We start from the raw sequence: 16277 nt of genomic DNA, 5'->3' as shown, positions 1-16277 counted from the left end.
TGGTTTCTGTCACAGGGTCCCACTATGCCAGAAGCCATTTAGTCATGCTGGTCACATGAACCAGAAAGCTGTCTGTGGACAAACGCCGGCTCCCTTGGCTTGAAAAGTGAGATGAGTGCCAAACCGCAGAGTCGTCTTTGAGTGTACTTAACTAACGAGGGGTTCTTTACCTTTTTACCTTTTCCTATAAGGAAATGCCACAAATAAATAAATAAAGAGATGGGGGGGGGTAAAATATATATCCTGCTTTTCTATGGCAATATTGACTCAACACAGCTGTGTGTGTGTGTGTGTGTGTGTGTGTGTGTGTGTGTGTGTGTATTGTGAACTGCCCCGAGACCTGGGGGTATATGGTGGTATACAAATTTAATAAAACAACACTAGCAGTGGCAACAACAACAACAATAGATAGCAGATAGATACTGTATCAGAAAGAGGCCTCCTTACCTTAAGGGTATTAGAGTTAGACTATTAAAAGGAAATAGCATATTTAAAGCACAAAATGTATTGATCAGAAATGCATCAGAGAGATGTGTGGTGGTTGTTTTTTTGCATATTTCAGAAACATGCAATTTAATATTGCCTGCCTTCCCTCTCCTCGCTCTCAATTATCCCCACTTAGCTCATTCTCCTCAGGAAGTGGATTGCATAAAACATTAATGGACTCTGTCTGCCCGGTCTATGATCGCTCAGCCTCTTCTAACAACAGATGTTATTACAACTACTCTCCCTCCCACATTGCTTTTGTCAGTGTCACTAACAGTGAAACCAAATCAGCTTTTTCCTAGAGCAGCTGATTGATTGCTTCTCCTGCGACTTCTCTCTCTCTCTCTCTCTCTCTCTCTCTCTCTCTCTCTCTCTCTCTCTCTCTCTCTCTCTCATCTAGCGACTTGCTCTGGGACACCACAGGCAGTTTCTTCTGCTCTTTAAAAATAATCAATGGCAATTTTTTGAAGGAGGAGGAGGAGGAGGAGGATAGGGGGAAGAAACATGCTGGAAGAGAGAGCATTGTCCCCGGAGAGTACAGAAGAGGTGGGACAGTTAGTGAGCATAGCCCAGGGCCCAAGTTCCCTTCCTCGGGTCACTTTTAATGCTCCAGAGAAACCAGAAGAGGAAACGTCCCACAGAAGGCTGGGCAAATTAACCATCAAGTATAACCGAAAAGATCTTCAGAGATGGCTAGATCTGGAGGAATGGATTGATGCCCAGTTGCAAGAGCTGTATCAGTACCAGGTGGGTAACTATTTGACTGGATAAAGACATCACACATAAGCCCAAAGAATTTTACCTATGCCAGGACTGTCTGTAGCACAATGTATGGCTTGGAATGGAATGGACATCTGTTTTGGTGATAAAGGAATGTGATTCACTATCACACTCATTAACTTCTTAAATTCTCCCACTCCCATTCTGCATGAGATTGCTGTGTGAGATTAGACTGGGGCTTAATGGTAGAGCCACAAAGCGTATGCCTGGAAAGGATCAGCTCATCCAACTCTCCACCCTGAGGCAAAGACATCTTATATCCAAAAAGCATTCCTGGCAGACACCTTTCTGCTCTCACCTTGGAAATTTCCAAGCCCGAGACCTCACCACCTTCTTAAGTAGCTTTTTCAGTTGTGGGAATGCTCCCATGATCATGAAGTTTGTCTTAATCTTGAATTTAAATCTACTTCCTGCAACTAAAAACCATTGTTTGTTGTCCTGTATGCAAGTTGAAAGAATGGGTGACTGTTTCCCTTTTCAAAAAAAAAAAAAAATCCTTCCAGTAGCACCTTAAAGACCAACTAAGTTAGTTCTTGGTATGAGCTTTCGTATGCATGCACACTTCTTCAGATACACTTCTTCAGATACTGTATCTGAAGAAGTGTGCATGCACACGAAAGCTCATACCAAGATCTAACTTAGTTGGTCTTTAAGGTGCAACTGGAAGGATTTTTTTTTTTGTTTTGACTATGGCAGACCAACACGGCTACCTATCTGTAACTGTTTCCCTTTTATTCTCCAATATCTCTAAAAATGTTTGGAGCATGTCTTGGTACCTTACAGAATTTCTGGATATTTTAGACTGGCCTCGAAGGATTTCCTTTTTTATTTAGGGCAGCCTTCCTCAGTTTAGTGCCCTCCCATCACCCCTGACCATTGTCCTGATGGCGGGGGCTGCTGGGAACCTGAATCTAAAACATCCAGGGTGGATCAGGGTGGGGTAGGTTGACTTTGATTGGCATCCGTCTGTCTCAGGAGACAATGAAGGGTTTGCCTTGGGTGTATGTGTGAAGTCAAACTGTTGGGAAGTTACAGCGCCTGTTGGGTCTGTAGAGACCAATGCAGGAGAGACATGCTTTGTTGTAGCGGGGGCAGAGGAAGGCCTCAAGTTGTGCTGTTGCAGATGCACCATGGCTTTTCTTCTCCCAGTGGTCATTCCTCCTCAGGTCATTGCTATGGATACACAACTTGACTGCATGTTTCCAGACACTGTGCTTGTCTACAAAGGATTCCCACACAGCAGGGTTGATGTTGCCAACCTCAGGTCACATTTGCAGACATTTTTGTTACGCATAATTGATTTATGGCATGTGTGTCCTGCCCAATTTGCAAGGGCATTTTAATTTCACAACATCCCTTTGTGGAGATGATCACCTGGGAGAGATTGAGAAATCTGACCATAGTCATCCCAATGAGTTCTGTAGCATGAACTTGAATAAATGTTTTCCATTTCCAAACTCACCTTGAACCATTTAATCCACATTTACTTTCTGTGGCTACTTGCACACTGGGCATTTTCTGTGGAACACCCTACCCTCTGTTCACTCACTTTTTATGGGGAATCTGCATGATGCCATTGTCAAAACATCCTCCCATGATTATCTTCTTCAACTTCCACCCTTTTCCAAAGCTCAGTTTCCCAAGAGGTAGATGACCTATCAGGCGGCGGCTTAAAAGGTTGTTGGGCAAGTTATGGATTGTATAGATTGCTCTAACAGTTTCCTTCCCTATGATCCATCTCTCCTATCTATGAATCAGATATATTACTTTAACCCTTCCCTTCTCAAATAGCATTGCATTTATATCCATTTCTATTCTACTCTCCCCATACATCACACCAAAGGGAGGTAACTATGATCAAGACTGCAGCAAGTGGAGGGAAGGGGGGGGACATTTAACCCTTTCCTCCATGCCCTTGCTGAAGTGAGAATTCTCTTCCTCCCCATGGACACTTGAGACTTGAAGGCACTATCCAGTAGTCACAAGCCAAGCAGAGAGCATCCAGGACCTTGGACAGCTCCAAAAAGCCCCCCTCTAAAACAGCCATAAGAGCAGCTTTGTTGTTGTTTATTCTAACCAAGCCTAAAGTGTGGCAGATTCCACTGCCCTGGAAGAGCTTGTCTGCTGGTTAAAGATCCCTTGCCTTATTTTGTAGTCTCTGGGTTCTACAAGGTTTGAGAGACAGAAGTAATGCAGGGGACTCACCCTTTAAGTTAGAAGATAGTGGCAGGACTGTGTCTGCTAGCCCTGAGTAAGGCACTGTTTGTTCTTCCTCTAATGAGTAGCCTGAACTTCATCTGAACAATGCACTGCAAGGTTCCCAGGTCATGGGTCATGACACCTCAGCATTCGAGGCTGTTTTTCTTGGGGGGAGGGCTACCCACCTGGGTACATGTTGAATCCTAAAGACAATAAGCCTGAAAACAGAGTTGCTATTCCACTTGCAGCCTAAAGCAGGGCAGCAATTATTGTGTCCGATTAATTATCCACACCTGGAAACACCTGAGATCTTTACCCATGCTTGTAGAGTCCGCTTCCATCTTGTCAGCTCTTGAACTATGGAACTTAAAACTCAACATAATACTCTAAATAAGGTCTCACCAGGGTCCCTCAATAGCACCACTAAATTTCTAAGTCTGGAAGACCATTTGATAATTTGATTGTACCTGAAATAAGTTTGTTTGTTTCATGAAATGCATACACTACTTGATTGTAATTTTTTTAACAATACTTTTAAATATACAGAAAGCTAAACTATTAAAACAGATTAAAATTCACACCAGCATTTCTAAGCATCTGAGTAGGCTTGCCTAAACAATGTTTTTAACAAGTGCCAAGAAGAATATAGTGAAGATAGATGCTTGATATCAATTGGCAGGGAGTTCCAAAGTGTAGATGCTGACACACTACAGTATTGTGTTCTTATAAAGGCTGAATGAGTGTTATGTGGCATCTGTAATATTGCCAATTCTGTCAATCGAGGTGGAATTAGTCTGTTGGGATCCTTTGCAGGGGGTGAAGGAGGTTGAGGGCGCTTATTAACAACCAAACTAATTGTGGGCTATCCTTCACAATTGGGATCATTGAAAAGAGTATTTCAAGCCTGTTTCTGTACAGGCAGCATGTAAGTGCCCTGCCCTCTTATCTCCATTCCAAAGGTTGTTTTCCTGACACAGTTTTGCTGATGCTTTACTTTCCAGCAGCCTTCTCCTCGCTTCCCAAAGGCAGGTAAAGGTGAGGATATTATTCAACATTATTGAAAGGAGGTTGTTAAGTACTGTAATCAAGACATTTGCTGACCTGTGTAATATGGAACTGAAATATGACTGTCTGCATGTGTCACTGGCAGAGGTCTTAGAAAGGTAGATGAGTAAACCATTTGAAATTTTCTTCAGTCAATCAAATTTATGTATATATAAAGTTTACCTTCAGAGTAGCAATGCGTGGGCCAGATGAAGAAACAAAAACTGAAGATGTGATGTGCCTCATTAAGTGTGCGCACACATACACCTGAATGAAACAGAATCACCCTACCTGGGTAGCAGTCCTATATGAGATGCTACAGTATTTATTATCGTCACCAAATCCATAGTAATAATTCATTACAGCTGGGTGGAAATGAGAGGTTGGGGTAGATAATTCTTTTCATGGGATAAACAGCACAGGGGAACCCCCTCACCCCACAATCCTGATTCAGATTGGGGTCCTCCTGCAGCTGCTAAGAAAGGTGTGACTAGTTAAGAGCCCACAATTTAAAAAATGTGCTTAAAGTCACGTCTCATTGACACTTGTTAGGCCACTGGAGCCATTGGAGCATGGCAGGAGGCTCTTGATTGGCAGGTGCAAGTATCTGATCAAACAGAGCGCCAGGCACTAGCTAAAGAAAGATTCTGCCTGGGGACGTAACAGGAGTGGTTCTGCCTGAATAAACAGAGCTATGCCTGGCCGGGGGCCAGTTGGCCAGCTTCAACCAGACTGGTAGACATGGTAGAGCTGGAGAAGCCCAGGCAGGATGGTGGGGAGGAAAGAGATGGTGGTTCCAGTGCCTTCTAAAAGCAATAGAGAAGGGGGCAACCCCAAAACATGAAGGGCAGCGCCTGTGTAATTTGAGCATTGGTGATTCTGCTCCAGTTGCAGGAGGAGACAGAAGCCACAGCCGCTCCAGAGCCAGAAATTGACATTGAGGATCTTCTTGACGTCTCTAACGAGGAGCAGAAATCTAAACTGCAGGTTGGACAGAGGCACCTTTAACTGCCTATTTAGACGGTTTGTGGGGACCAAAGGAGCCTTTTCCAACATTGCAATGTTAGTCATCATAAAAGGAGGTTCTCCATGAGCTGTTGAACACAGCGTGACGCAATGAGACAAAACCATCTGCCTGAAAACGGAGTCCTCCACAACTAAATAACTGGAATTGCAGGGCGGGGTGGCATGGGGTGCAAGCTCTGTGTACCGTTTTTGCATGTGGTTGAATTCTGAGATTGATTCAAAGCAGGCAGGCCATTTCAGACTTGGGAGTGTTTTGAGAGACTGTCCATAAAGTACATCAGTTTTAAACATATGAGTCTGCTGAATACAGAGTCAGATGATTGGCTCATGTGGCCCAGTGTGGTATACAGTGGTACCTCTAGATACAAACGGGATCTGTTCCGGAGCCCCGTTCACATCTAGAGGTAAACATAACTAGCGACGGCACGTCTGCGCGCACGCATCGCTTTTCGCCACTTCTGTGCATGGCGTCATTTTGAGCGTCTGCGCATGCGCGAGCGGCGAAACCCATAAGTAACGCGCTCCATTACTTCTGGGTTGCCAAGGAGCGCAACTCGAACGCGCTCAACTTGAAGCATATTTAACCTGATGTATGACTGTACTCCTATTGCAGATAAGCGAAAGGCCATGGTTCAGTGCGAGAGCATTTGCTTTGCATACAGAAAGTCCCAGGGTCAATCCCCAGTATTTCCAGTTAGGGCTGGGAGAGGCCCCTGCCTGAAACCCTGGAGAACTGCCAATCAGGGTGGACTATACTGAGCTAGTTGGACCAATCATCTGACTCGCTATAAGGCAGCTTCCTGTGTTCTTTTGGCTGCCAACCAAAGAGATTTTGCTTCCTTGTCCCTGGGGGTAAAATGTAGAGGAAGATATATAGAGATATATAATTCAAATACATGCATAAATGTTTTATCTTATCTTGTAGGAAATTCTCCAGGAGTGTTCCAGACCTACAGAGGTGAGCATAGAGCAAGGCAACTGTCAGTGCTTTTTTTATTTTTCCAGGAAGTAATCAAGTAGCGGCACCTTTTTTGTTGTTGTTAAAAATTGTGGCACTTACTCTAACAACCTCATGGTGAGTACTGGCACCTATTTTTCTAGAAGAAGAAAAAGCACTGGTGATGCTTTAATATCACAGTGTGTGCTCTAGGAACAGCTGAACAGCCAGTTCTACAGATGTTTTGAAGCTATGTTTAGTGTGCATTGCTCATGCTTTCATTTTTCAGCCATACTTACACAGGTATAAATTATTTTATCCCAAACGGTTTGTGGCTCAACCAAGAGGTTTGGATAATGCCAAAATTTGGATAAACAGGAGTTTATTTTCTCCAAATAGCACAAAACTACTAGGGTTGAATGTGGTAGGTGGACAAGATGAAAGTTCTTCTTCTAAATATATTTGTTCTGAATGCAGTAGAGCCAAACTCACTTAGGAAGGGCTGTAGCTCAGTGGTAGAAGGTCTCAGGTTCAATTCCTACCATCTCCAGATAGGTCTGGATATGTCCCCCTGTGTGAAAGCCTGGAGAGCTATGGCCAGCCAGAATAGACAATGCTGAACTAGATGGACAATGGCCTGACATGCTATAAGGCAGCTTTCCTATGTTCAAACTATATGCCACTCTTAAGCTGCAGCTATGTATCAAGTATCATTTCCCTTAACTACAAGCATATGGGGAAGAGATTATTACAGGGAAGTTAGTGGGGGCTTATTTCTTCCCTCTCCAGTGCAATCAGAGCCAAAATTGGCTTCCTTGTGCAGCTAAAATGCTTAAGAAAAAAAATTCTCATTGATAACAATGGTAAGTTGTCTTTGTAAGTATTATAGTCATGCTGGAGGGGGAGGATGATTTTGGTTCTGATCACAAAAGGGATGTTCAATCTTCCTTGCAAGGATCACACACACACACACACACCTGTACTTAAGAAAGGGAAAACTTGATAAGGTTTAATATCAGGCAGACATTAGTTTGGCCCTAAGAGAACCACTCAGTTCTCATGACATTCATTCCTCTTCCTTCTACCTGCTTTGGTTCATCCATGGAGTCACTATCATCAACTTTCCCTTCAAGGTTAACACCCATCCCTCAGAGAGCTGCACATGAGCTAGGCGACTGTGTTGTTATGCAAAGGACACCACTCGTTTTCATTCATTTCAATCGGTCTACCCAAAGAAAATTACTTGCATACCACCACCCTGTAATTATGTTTGGAAGGGAAATCAATCGGGTTATCTATTGAAATAGGACTCTGAACTATATTGTGTGCTACAGCTGATGAGGCGAGATTTTCCTTCTCTACAACTAGTGGCAGTTGAACTTCTTGACTCACCATTGCTGATCTCCATGGTAACTTGACCAATCCTTGTAGAAGTTGTTCAAAGGTGACACAACAAGCAGGGTTGGTGAATGATTTACTTGTGAACAATAAGATAGCACTCAGATGTGGCTGGGTAGAAAGGGAAACCCACCAATGACGGTGCTAGCTTGAAGCATTATAAGACGTAACACAAAGTCCATCACTTGGTACAATTGGATGTGTGCAAAATAGTCACCACCTGTACAGCTGGCGGGGTATAAGCACATGGAAGGCAGCTTCTAGATGTGTAACTCAAGCGGGATGAAGGGCAATATGTGATCTAGCTTAAGGACTGCGTCTCTCTCTTTCTGTTAGAAAATAGCAGCAGTAACCTTCAGTTACTAAAGGGCAAGTGGAGGGTTACATGGCTGAATGGTGCCCACAGCAGCGTTTGGTGGGAGGCCGGGATATACCGTAAATTCCGGCGTATAAGACGACTTTTTAACCCCCGAAAAGATGTTAAAAAGTCGGGGGTAATCTTATACGCCGGGTATCCCATCCCCCGCTGCTGCTGCAGCGGCTCTGCTCCGTGCCAGGAGAAAGCCGCCCGGCGTGGAGCCTGCCCCTTGTGCTGCTTCTGAAGCAGCAGTAGGGGCTGCAGGCTGCACTCCGCTCTGGGCAGTTTTTTCCTGGCATGGAGCCCAGCCCCCCGGCTGCTTCTGAAGCAGCGGGTGGCTGGCTCCACTCTGCACCGGGCGGCTTTCTCTCAGTGTGGAGCTGCCCAGCGTATTAGGCAAGTGGGCTTATAAGACGAACCCCCAAATTGCAGCTGCCAATTTGGGGGAGGGTCATCTAATATGCCCACTTGCCTAATACGCTGGAATCTGCAGTACATTTAAGAAATAAATGAACAAAAACATGTTCCTTCAAAAAAAAAAAAAAGGCCAAAAAAACTGAGAGTCAGGAAATAGGCTAAGCTAGAATGCTTCTTCCTGACATACCTGTTTTCTAAGCAGGAACTATTTTCGTGTAGATGAGTATTCAGACATAAGAGTTGCCACCTGCAGTCTGAAATGGTACAGTCCAGAACCTCAATTGCTGTGCTTTTGGTATGCGTGACTTACATTTAATTTGCTTGATCAGCTGAGTCTCTCCATTCTACTTGCACTCCAGGGTAGAATGGTTGAAGTCCCCCAAGAATAGATTTCAATTTATATTTATAAATTGGTTGGCATTTGGTTTATATTTAAATAAATCCCCTTATGGTGATCTTAGAAGATAGCGGGGAGAAGAATCTGTCATGTAGTTGATCCTGTTTTTTAAAAATACATGGCGATTCTTCTCCCACCTGTCTGCTAAGATCTCCGTTGCATGAATGGCTTTTCACAAAGTGCATTGCAAGTATGGGGACCCCAGTCCAGACTGGAACCCTGGTACTGGTGGGAGAGGACCTTTAACCTTTTGCCCCCGCTGCAGTCCTGATCCTGCTGGGGCAGGGGAAGAGGGGAGGAGACAAGACCTGGGTGTCAGCACTATATGTCTTCATTTGGCCTGGAGAACCGGTGTGAACTAAAAACTGCTTTGTAGGGTAACAGAGAGGAGGAAAGCCTACCATCTGCATTAAAAGAACAGCTCCATCGGTGTGAACGGGAGCTTCTATTCCAATGCAAAAAGTGGGTCTGGGGACATAGATCCATACTGGAACTGCAATGTGGGCCACGCCAAGATCCCCATCCAGACTGGGGGCCCTGCACTTGCTATTTACTTACTTAACAAAATAACTTTGCAATTGGTAATGGCGCAGAAGACGTTTTGTCTCCTTGTGCCCCAAAGCCACCGTGTCAAACAGGCTGGCCTCAGGCCAGCGAGGGTCAGGGCTTCTGAATCTTTAATAGCTTGAAAGAAGGAGTTTCAGCAAGTCTGTCATGTCAACTCCAGGCTCATCCAGACTTCTTTTTGTGCTGCATTTCTAGGAAAAGACCTGTGCCTTAAAGTGTCTAAGGGCTTTTGCAGTGAAAACTTGCTCTTTGCCTCTGAATCAGAGCAAATGGCAATCTGCAGAAAACTCAAATTGCTGTTTGTTCCGAGCTAGTTAAGGAAGCTACACCCACCAAGCTTCCTCTTCTACACAGCTACTGCACCATTGTTTATTTGCATGCCACTTATCCATGGAAAACCATACCCAAAGCAGCTCATATCAAAGTTTACATAAGATAATTCACTAGCAATTATACGACATAACAAAATGTAAATATTCATATAAGCAATATGCCAATGAAAACATCTCATTATAATGAAACTATAATAAAATTAAACAATCTGCTGGTAATTCCTAATAAAGGCCTAACAATAAAAATACAAGAACCTAACAGCACAACTTCTCAGCCACAGCAACAACCCTAAACAAAACTCTACCCTGATTGCCTGAAAACCTTAATCTTACCCTATTTTAGCCCGGAGGAGGGTGGTCTTTTAATTATGGCTTTAAAAGGTAAAGGTACCCCTGCCCATATGGGCCAGACGTGACCGACTCTAGGGTTGTGCACCCATCTCACTTAAGAGGCTGGGGGCCAGCGCTGTCCGCAGACACTTCCGGGTCACGTGGCCAGCGTGACGAAGCTGCTCTGGCGAGCCTGCACCAGCGCAACACATGGATTATGGCTTAATTAATTAATTAATTATGGCTTAGCTGCTTCTTAATGCTTTGCAAGAGGAGCATGCCAGGAGGTTGTAAAGATCCAGCTACTTTAATTTGGTGGAGGGTGAGTTAACTGTATGAATTAAAACCTTGTTTTAATGGATTTTGATTCAGGACTTTGTTACAGAATTGCTCGATCGATTGAAAGGTCTCAGGAGAATGGCCAACAATCAAAAGAAATGAACTGCGATGACAAAAACCTGTAACACAAAATGCATCATCCTGTGGAAGAGAATTATTAGAAGACCCAGGGATGGAATTCCAGCGCTGCCTGATATCGTACACATCAGATTCCAAAGCATCCATCTTCATTCGCCCCTTGGATTCCTATCTGCAAGCAGTAGCTTGTTTGCGGGGAGGAGAGGCCATAGCTCAGGAGGCAGATCAGATGCATTGCTGGTCAAAGCTCCCAGGTTCAGTTCCTGACATCTCCATTTGAAAAACACTCATGGAGCAGGGCTGGGAAAGATCTCTGCTCAAAGCTCCGGAGAGGTAACATGGAACTAGACATGCAAATGCTCAGACTGTTAGAATCAAGCTAGGTCTTTAAGAACAGGGACAGGGAGTCTGTGTCTCCCCAGATGTTGCTGGATTTCAGCCCCCATTGAATCCTCCCAGTGTGGCCTTTGCTCAAGGGTGCTGGAGAGCAGGGTGGGGAGGGAACAGCTGTTATGGGAGGGAAGCATCTCTTTCCTCTTTGCATTAAATCAGGGAGGGGAACCTTTGGTCCTGCAGATGTTGCTGGGCTCCCATCTTAGCTTGAGCCAGCATGAAAACCAGAGGGCCACCAGATCGTTGTTATTATAATTAAATGTGTATACTGCCCTTCATCTGAAGATCACAGGGCAGCTCACAACATAAAAATACAAATACGAAATACGTAAATCCCTTGTTGCCCTCCACCCATTGTGTCATGTTTTTGAGGGATGGGGAACCTGGGGCTCTTGTTGTTGGACTCCGGCTTCCATCATCCCTGATGCTGGCAGGGTTTGGTGGCAGTCAGAAGACAGCAACAGCAGACTCTTTGCCCCTGAATTAGAGCATGGGGGACAGGACAAGTCCCTCAAGCGGTACAGGTTATCTGTTTGTATGATGGCATTTGCAAGGAATAATAATTTTCAGTTGAATATTTTTGTGCTTCTTAATATGAATGTATGCACCAGACATTTAAAGCACACAGTTTCCTCATAAATCCTGGGAACTGTATTTTGTAAGGGAAGTGGAAATTGTAGCTCTGTGAGGGGCATTCTACAGTTCCCTGGATCTTTTTTGGATTTAAAAATGTATTATAAATGTATGGTGTGTGCATAGCCTAAGAGAAGCATTTATTAGAATTTATCAGACTCCCCAGTTTTCATTGACATCACCTCTGAGATCAGTCTTTAAAAACATTTTTCCTGCCTAAAGTGATTTCCAGCTTTACTTCCATCAACGACACAGCTGAGAAGGTAAGGCACAGGAAACAGAGTCATACAGTGAAGAACGACATCATGATGGGGGTATACAACTGGAGTATCCTATCTTTGTTACATACCTACGCACCATTCAAAATGCAGAAAGCTGACAGAATGCCAAAAATGGGAAGCGGAGAAGTCAAGTTTTCAGTGACTGAAAGAGGGGAAGAAGTTGGACATGGGAAAGTGGATTTAGCTCAGCCCTTGATTATTTCTCTCTTTCATGGATAAATGCTCTTAGGTAATTGCACGTGGCTTAGCTACCAGAGTCTAGAATCCAAAAATACTGAGGCATGGGAGTTTCTAGCAGCTAAACGTGAAGGAGGTGGGAGATGAAATACCTGAGCTGCTGCAGATCTGTGAGTTTTCTTGAGTAACACATGTCCATTCATGTAATTACAAGGTGGGGTTTCCTGTCCTTTTTATTTCCTATTCTGAGGAATACACAATGGTGACTAAGGCAATGTTGAGATCGTTCATTCTTCTGAGCAATGGGAATGACTTCACCAAAAGATCTGTGCTCTTTCAGGCACCAGGGCTGCATCCATAGCAAAAAACTGCGTTCACTGTTGCTTTTTGCCCCTTTCAAATATTGTGTTTCAGCACAAACACCTCAAGCATGTGATAGTTTGGGATGCATAAGGAGTTAACAAAAATGTATTTTTGCCTTTCATTTCAATCGCTTTGTACAATATCTTCGTCATCATCATCATCATCATCATCATGTTTAAGAGGTACATTTTCTATGGCCTTGGTGTGGTCTTTCCAATGTCACAATTCCCATGCCCCCATCTCCAGGTGTATTTCACTTGCCACATTGTGAATGGAGGTGACTGTATAATGCTCGGTAGCTAATCTGTGGCATGGGTGCTGTAAATGGCACAAGGAACATAGGTCTGTGCCATTCCTGGACCAGAGCAAGCGGGTCTCTGGGCAGAGGTGGATTTCGGGGAGCGTGACCAGCTTGCCCCCACTGGGCTGCAGGGGCCCCCACAACTATGACTTCGAACAGATGAGAGACAGGGGGCACCGCTGAAATTTGAAAGCCCAAAGTCTGCCACTGTTGTGGCAGAAAGCTTGGACTATGTGCCTGCCTCTCTCACCTGCCTTGAGATCTAGAGCTTGGTCTCATATCTCTGTCTACTGGACTACACATATAGTTTGGGTTTCAGGCCAATTTCTCTGTCTGTCTGCAAGAGATCCATTGTTACTGAAACTGAAACACGCCATGGATAGTGTAAGAGGAGAGCAGCATGTACAGTGGTACCTTGGTTTTCGAGCAGCTTAGCTCCCGAATGTCGCAAACCCAGAAGTGACTGTTCCAGTTTGTGAACTATTTTTGGAAGTCAAACATCCAACAGGGCTACCGCGGCTTCTGAGCAGAGGCTGCAATTTGGTTTTTGAATGTTTTGGAAGTTGAGCACACTTCTGGAACGGATTCTGTTCGACTTCCAAGGTACGACTGTACTGCACTGCAACATGCTTCCAGGCAATGTCTTCTGCTCGCACACTATGCTCACATGCATTACAAACACACCACCTGAAGGAAAACACTCATTTCACCATTCTTCAAACCGCCTGGCTAGCTCAGCCTTCCTAACAAACTGATCAAAGTGCACTGAGCCTCATATTAGAAATGTTGTGTCTGTTTCCCTCCCTTTCCTACATGCATTTTCTTTGCAGTACTTGCTGGGCAAGTTGCTCAAGTCCATAAAACACACTCGAGAACGGCAAACAACAAACACAAAGGGTCAAACTGAGGTTGAAGAAGAAATTATATTTGTGGAAAAATACAGCATCAAGGAACTAAAACCGATGCTTCCCTCTCCAGCAGGCAGTTTCATGCATCTTTTTGCATGAATGCGTTTAAGCACAACATGCCACAGAAGAAAGCCTGTAAAGAAAGCCTGTCACTGACTTCAGAATTTGTAGGAACTGAAATCTCTGTGGGGAGAAAGTGACTACGTAGTTCTGGGCCAGTTAGTATTCCCCACCCTGCTCTATAGCTGTCTTGGTTCAATCCCCTTTCCTTCCCTTTCAGCAGATAGTCTGAAAAAAAGGAGACACACACAAAGACCAGCATGAAGAAAGCTTCGATCCAAGGGCAGGGCCCATAGTGGTTAAAAATAAAACCTGGCAGACTGGTTACTGAAACAATTCAAGGGAGAATAAGCTGGATGTCAAATAGATTGTCACCTCTGAGCAGGCAGACTGCTCCTCCCTTTTTCCCCATCCTGTCTTCTTCAACACGGTCCAAATATGCTAACCACAAACACAGCAGCAAAAACTGCTCTGTCTGAAACCTGCTGTCCATACTAAGCAAATCCGAGCTGACAGTGCATGACTAGACACTACAACTATAAATTTTGTGGTTCAGCTACTAATCGTTTCTATGAAAGTGAGACTGCCTTTAAAATTCTTATCCTGCCCCCTAACAGCCATCAAGCCCCCCATGATTCTGCATCTGGATTCTGCATCAGGCACACTTCTGCTTCATATAATAATAATAATAATAATAATAATAATAATAATAATAATTTCTTATTTGTACCCCGCCCATCTGGCTGGGTTTCCCCAGCCACTCTGGGCGGCTTCCAACAAAGATGAAAAATACACTAAAATGTCACATATTAAAAACTTCCCTGAACAGGGCTTCACTGTAGCCATAATGCTAATATGGGATGCTGATCCTTTTTAGGGGAAATCATGACATTCAAGCCTCTGCAGCCACAGACCTCCGAGTGGGGCAGTCCATCACAAATTACTGAATGTACAACACCTGGTGGATACAAGCCATGCATCTGAGCGTTGGGGGGGAGTTATGCTAAAGTGCTTCCGTTTATTTCAACCCATCTTCCTGTTAAAACACTATTTGTTTTCTCTTTGGGCGGTGTCCAGATCCGATGATGGGCATGTTACTCTAGCACTAGTCATTGTCCGGGTATTACTTGCTCTATTCAGAGTAATTACCACCATTCACACTGAAAGGAAATGGTCTGTATGTGCTTCTTTGTCAGCTCACACCTGCCCATCCAGACTCCTGCCAAGTGCCTGGCATCCCAGGTAGACTGCCCTTCTGTTCACCCTAGATGGAAACACGCAGAAAAGGCCACCAATCCACCCAAGAGTGTGTTGCAATTGCAAACCAGCTGCTACAGAACACAGCTTTATGCCCAACCTCCTCTGGCTATTTAAATTGTTTAGAGGAGAGATGCATCAGGAACCCATGCCCACCCAGCTATGAATTCTCGAAATGTTTTTACCGCCTTCAGTTCAGACATGCAGAGTCCTTCAGTCACCTTGGTTCACATGTCCAAGAATGCCATTTCCTTGAGTTAGAGGAAAGCAGAAGATCTGGACACCAGTAAGAGCCAATGAAAAACATTGCTTCGCATCCAGTGGCGCCATCCTGTTCACAAAAGGACTTCCACAATGGAACTTCCCTTTTCTCTCCTGTTCTGGGGGTTTGCCAATGCTGGCAGTCCCCTCACTGCGAGAAGCCAAGTTACAGGGAACCAGGCAGAGGGCCTTCTCTGTAGTGGCACCCGCCCTGTGGAACGCCCTCCCATCAGATGTCAAGGAAATAAACAACTATCTGACTTTTAGAAGACATCTGAAGGCAGCCCTGTTTAGGGAAGTTTTTAATGACTGGTGTTTTACAGTGTTTCTAATATTTTGTTGGAAGCTGCCCAGAGTGGCTGGGGAAACCCAGCCAGATGGGCAGGATATAAATAATAAATTATTATATTATTATTACTGCGACATGGGGAAATGAGAGGGAGGGGAAGTTCCACTGCAAAAGTCCTTGCAGGATGACTTCATTGGATGCAACCCCATTGTTTATAATTTCATTTACCTCACCATTTGGATTTTTCACTTCAGATGCCAAAACGTCTTCGGCAAACCCTACAACATGGCCGACTAGAACAAGGAGCGCAGATGAAGTGACTGGCTGCACCAGCCTGCCTCCTGTGGTGTGGTGTAGACTAGAGAGCCAGTGTGGTGTAGTGGTTAAAAGCGGTAGTCTTGTAATCTGGTGAAGAGGGTTCGCGTCTCTGCTCCTGCACATGCAGCTGCTGGGTGACCTTGGGCTAGTCACACTTCTCTGAAGTCTCTCAGCCCCACTCACCTCACAGAGTGTTTGTTGTGGGGGAGGAAGGGAAAGGAGATTGTGAGCCGCTTTGAGACTCCTTAGGGTAGTGATAAAGCGGGATATCAAATCCAAACTCTTCTTCTTCCTCCTCCCCCGGTTCCTTGTAGGGGTGTGATATGCTCTGATACAAGGGAAGTGTGA

At 44.5% G+C, this 16277-nt stretch overlaps 1 protein-coding gene across 2 annotated transcripts; it reads left to right on the top strand.

The window, feature by feature from the left end:
• Positions 1–544: 544 nt before the first annotated feature.
• On the top strand, positions 545–14473 carry PPP1R14D (protein phosphatase 1 regulatory inhibitor subunit 14D). 2 transcript variants are annotated; one of them, XM_081907300.1, is made up of 4 exons: positions 545–1233; positions 5398–5496; positions 6461–6493; positions 10657–14473. In XM_081907300.1, exons 1-4 carry the CDS (start codon positions 991–993, stop codon positions 10672–10674), a joined length of 393 nt encoding a protein of 130 aa, XP_081763426.1. In that variant the 5' UTR covers positions 545–990; the 3' UTR covers positions 10675–14473. The 2 variants fall into 2 exon arrangements, with proteins under 2 accessions (XP_081763426.1, XP_081763425.1); XM_081907299.1 differs by having other exon boundaries at positions 551–1233; positions 10644–14473.
• The last annotated feature ends 1804 nt before the right edge of the window (positions 14474–16277 follow it).

Source organism: Podarcis melisellensis (genome assembly GCF_964234715.1).
Source record: "Podarcis melisellensis genome assembly, chromosome: 1".
Lineage (NCBI taxonomy): Eukaryota > Metazoa > Chordata > Lepidosauria > Squamata > Lacertidae > Podarcis > Podarcis melisellensis.
Note: the sequence above shows the minus strand (reverse complement) of the source record. Positions and strands in the feature narration are given on the sequence as shown.

Bases quoted from the DNA above. Each gene is read 5' to 3' on its own strand.
- PPP1R14D (XM_081907299.1), top strand. From the start codon at position 991: ATGCTGGAAGAGAGAGCATTGTCCCCGGAGAGTACAGAAGAGGTGGGA. The intron at 1,234-5,397 runs GTGGGTAACTAT...ATTCTGCTCCAG, and splicing joins AAGAGCTGTATCAGTACCAG to TTGCAGGAGGAGACAGAAGC. The intron at 6,494-10,643 runs GTGAGCATAGAG...ATTTTGATTCAG, and splicing joins AGTGTTCCAGACCTACAGAG to GACTTTGTTACAGAATTGCT.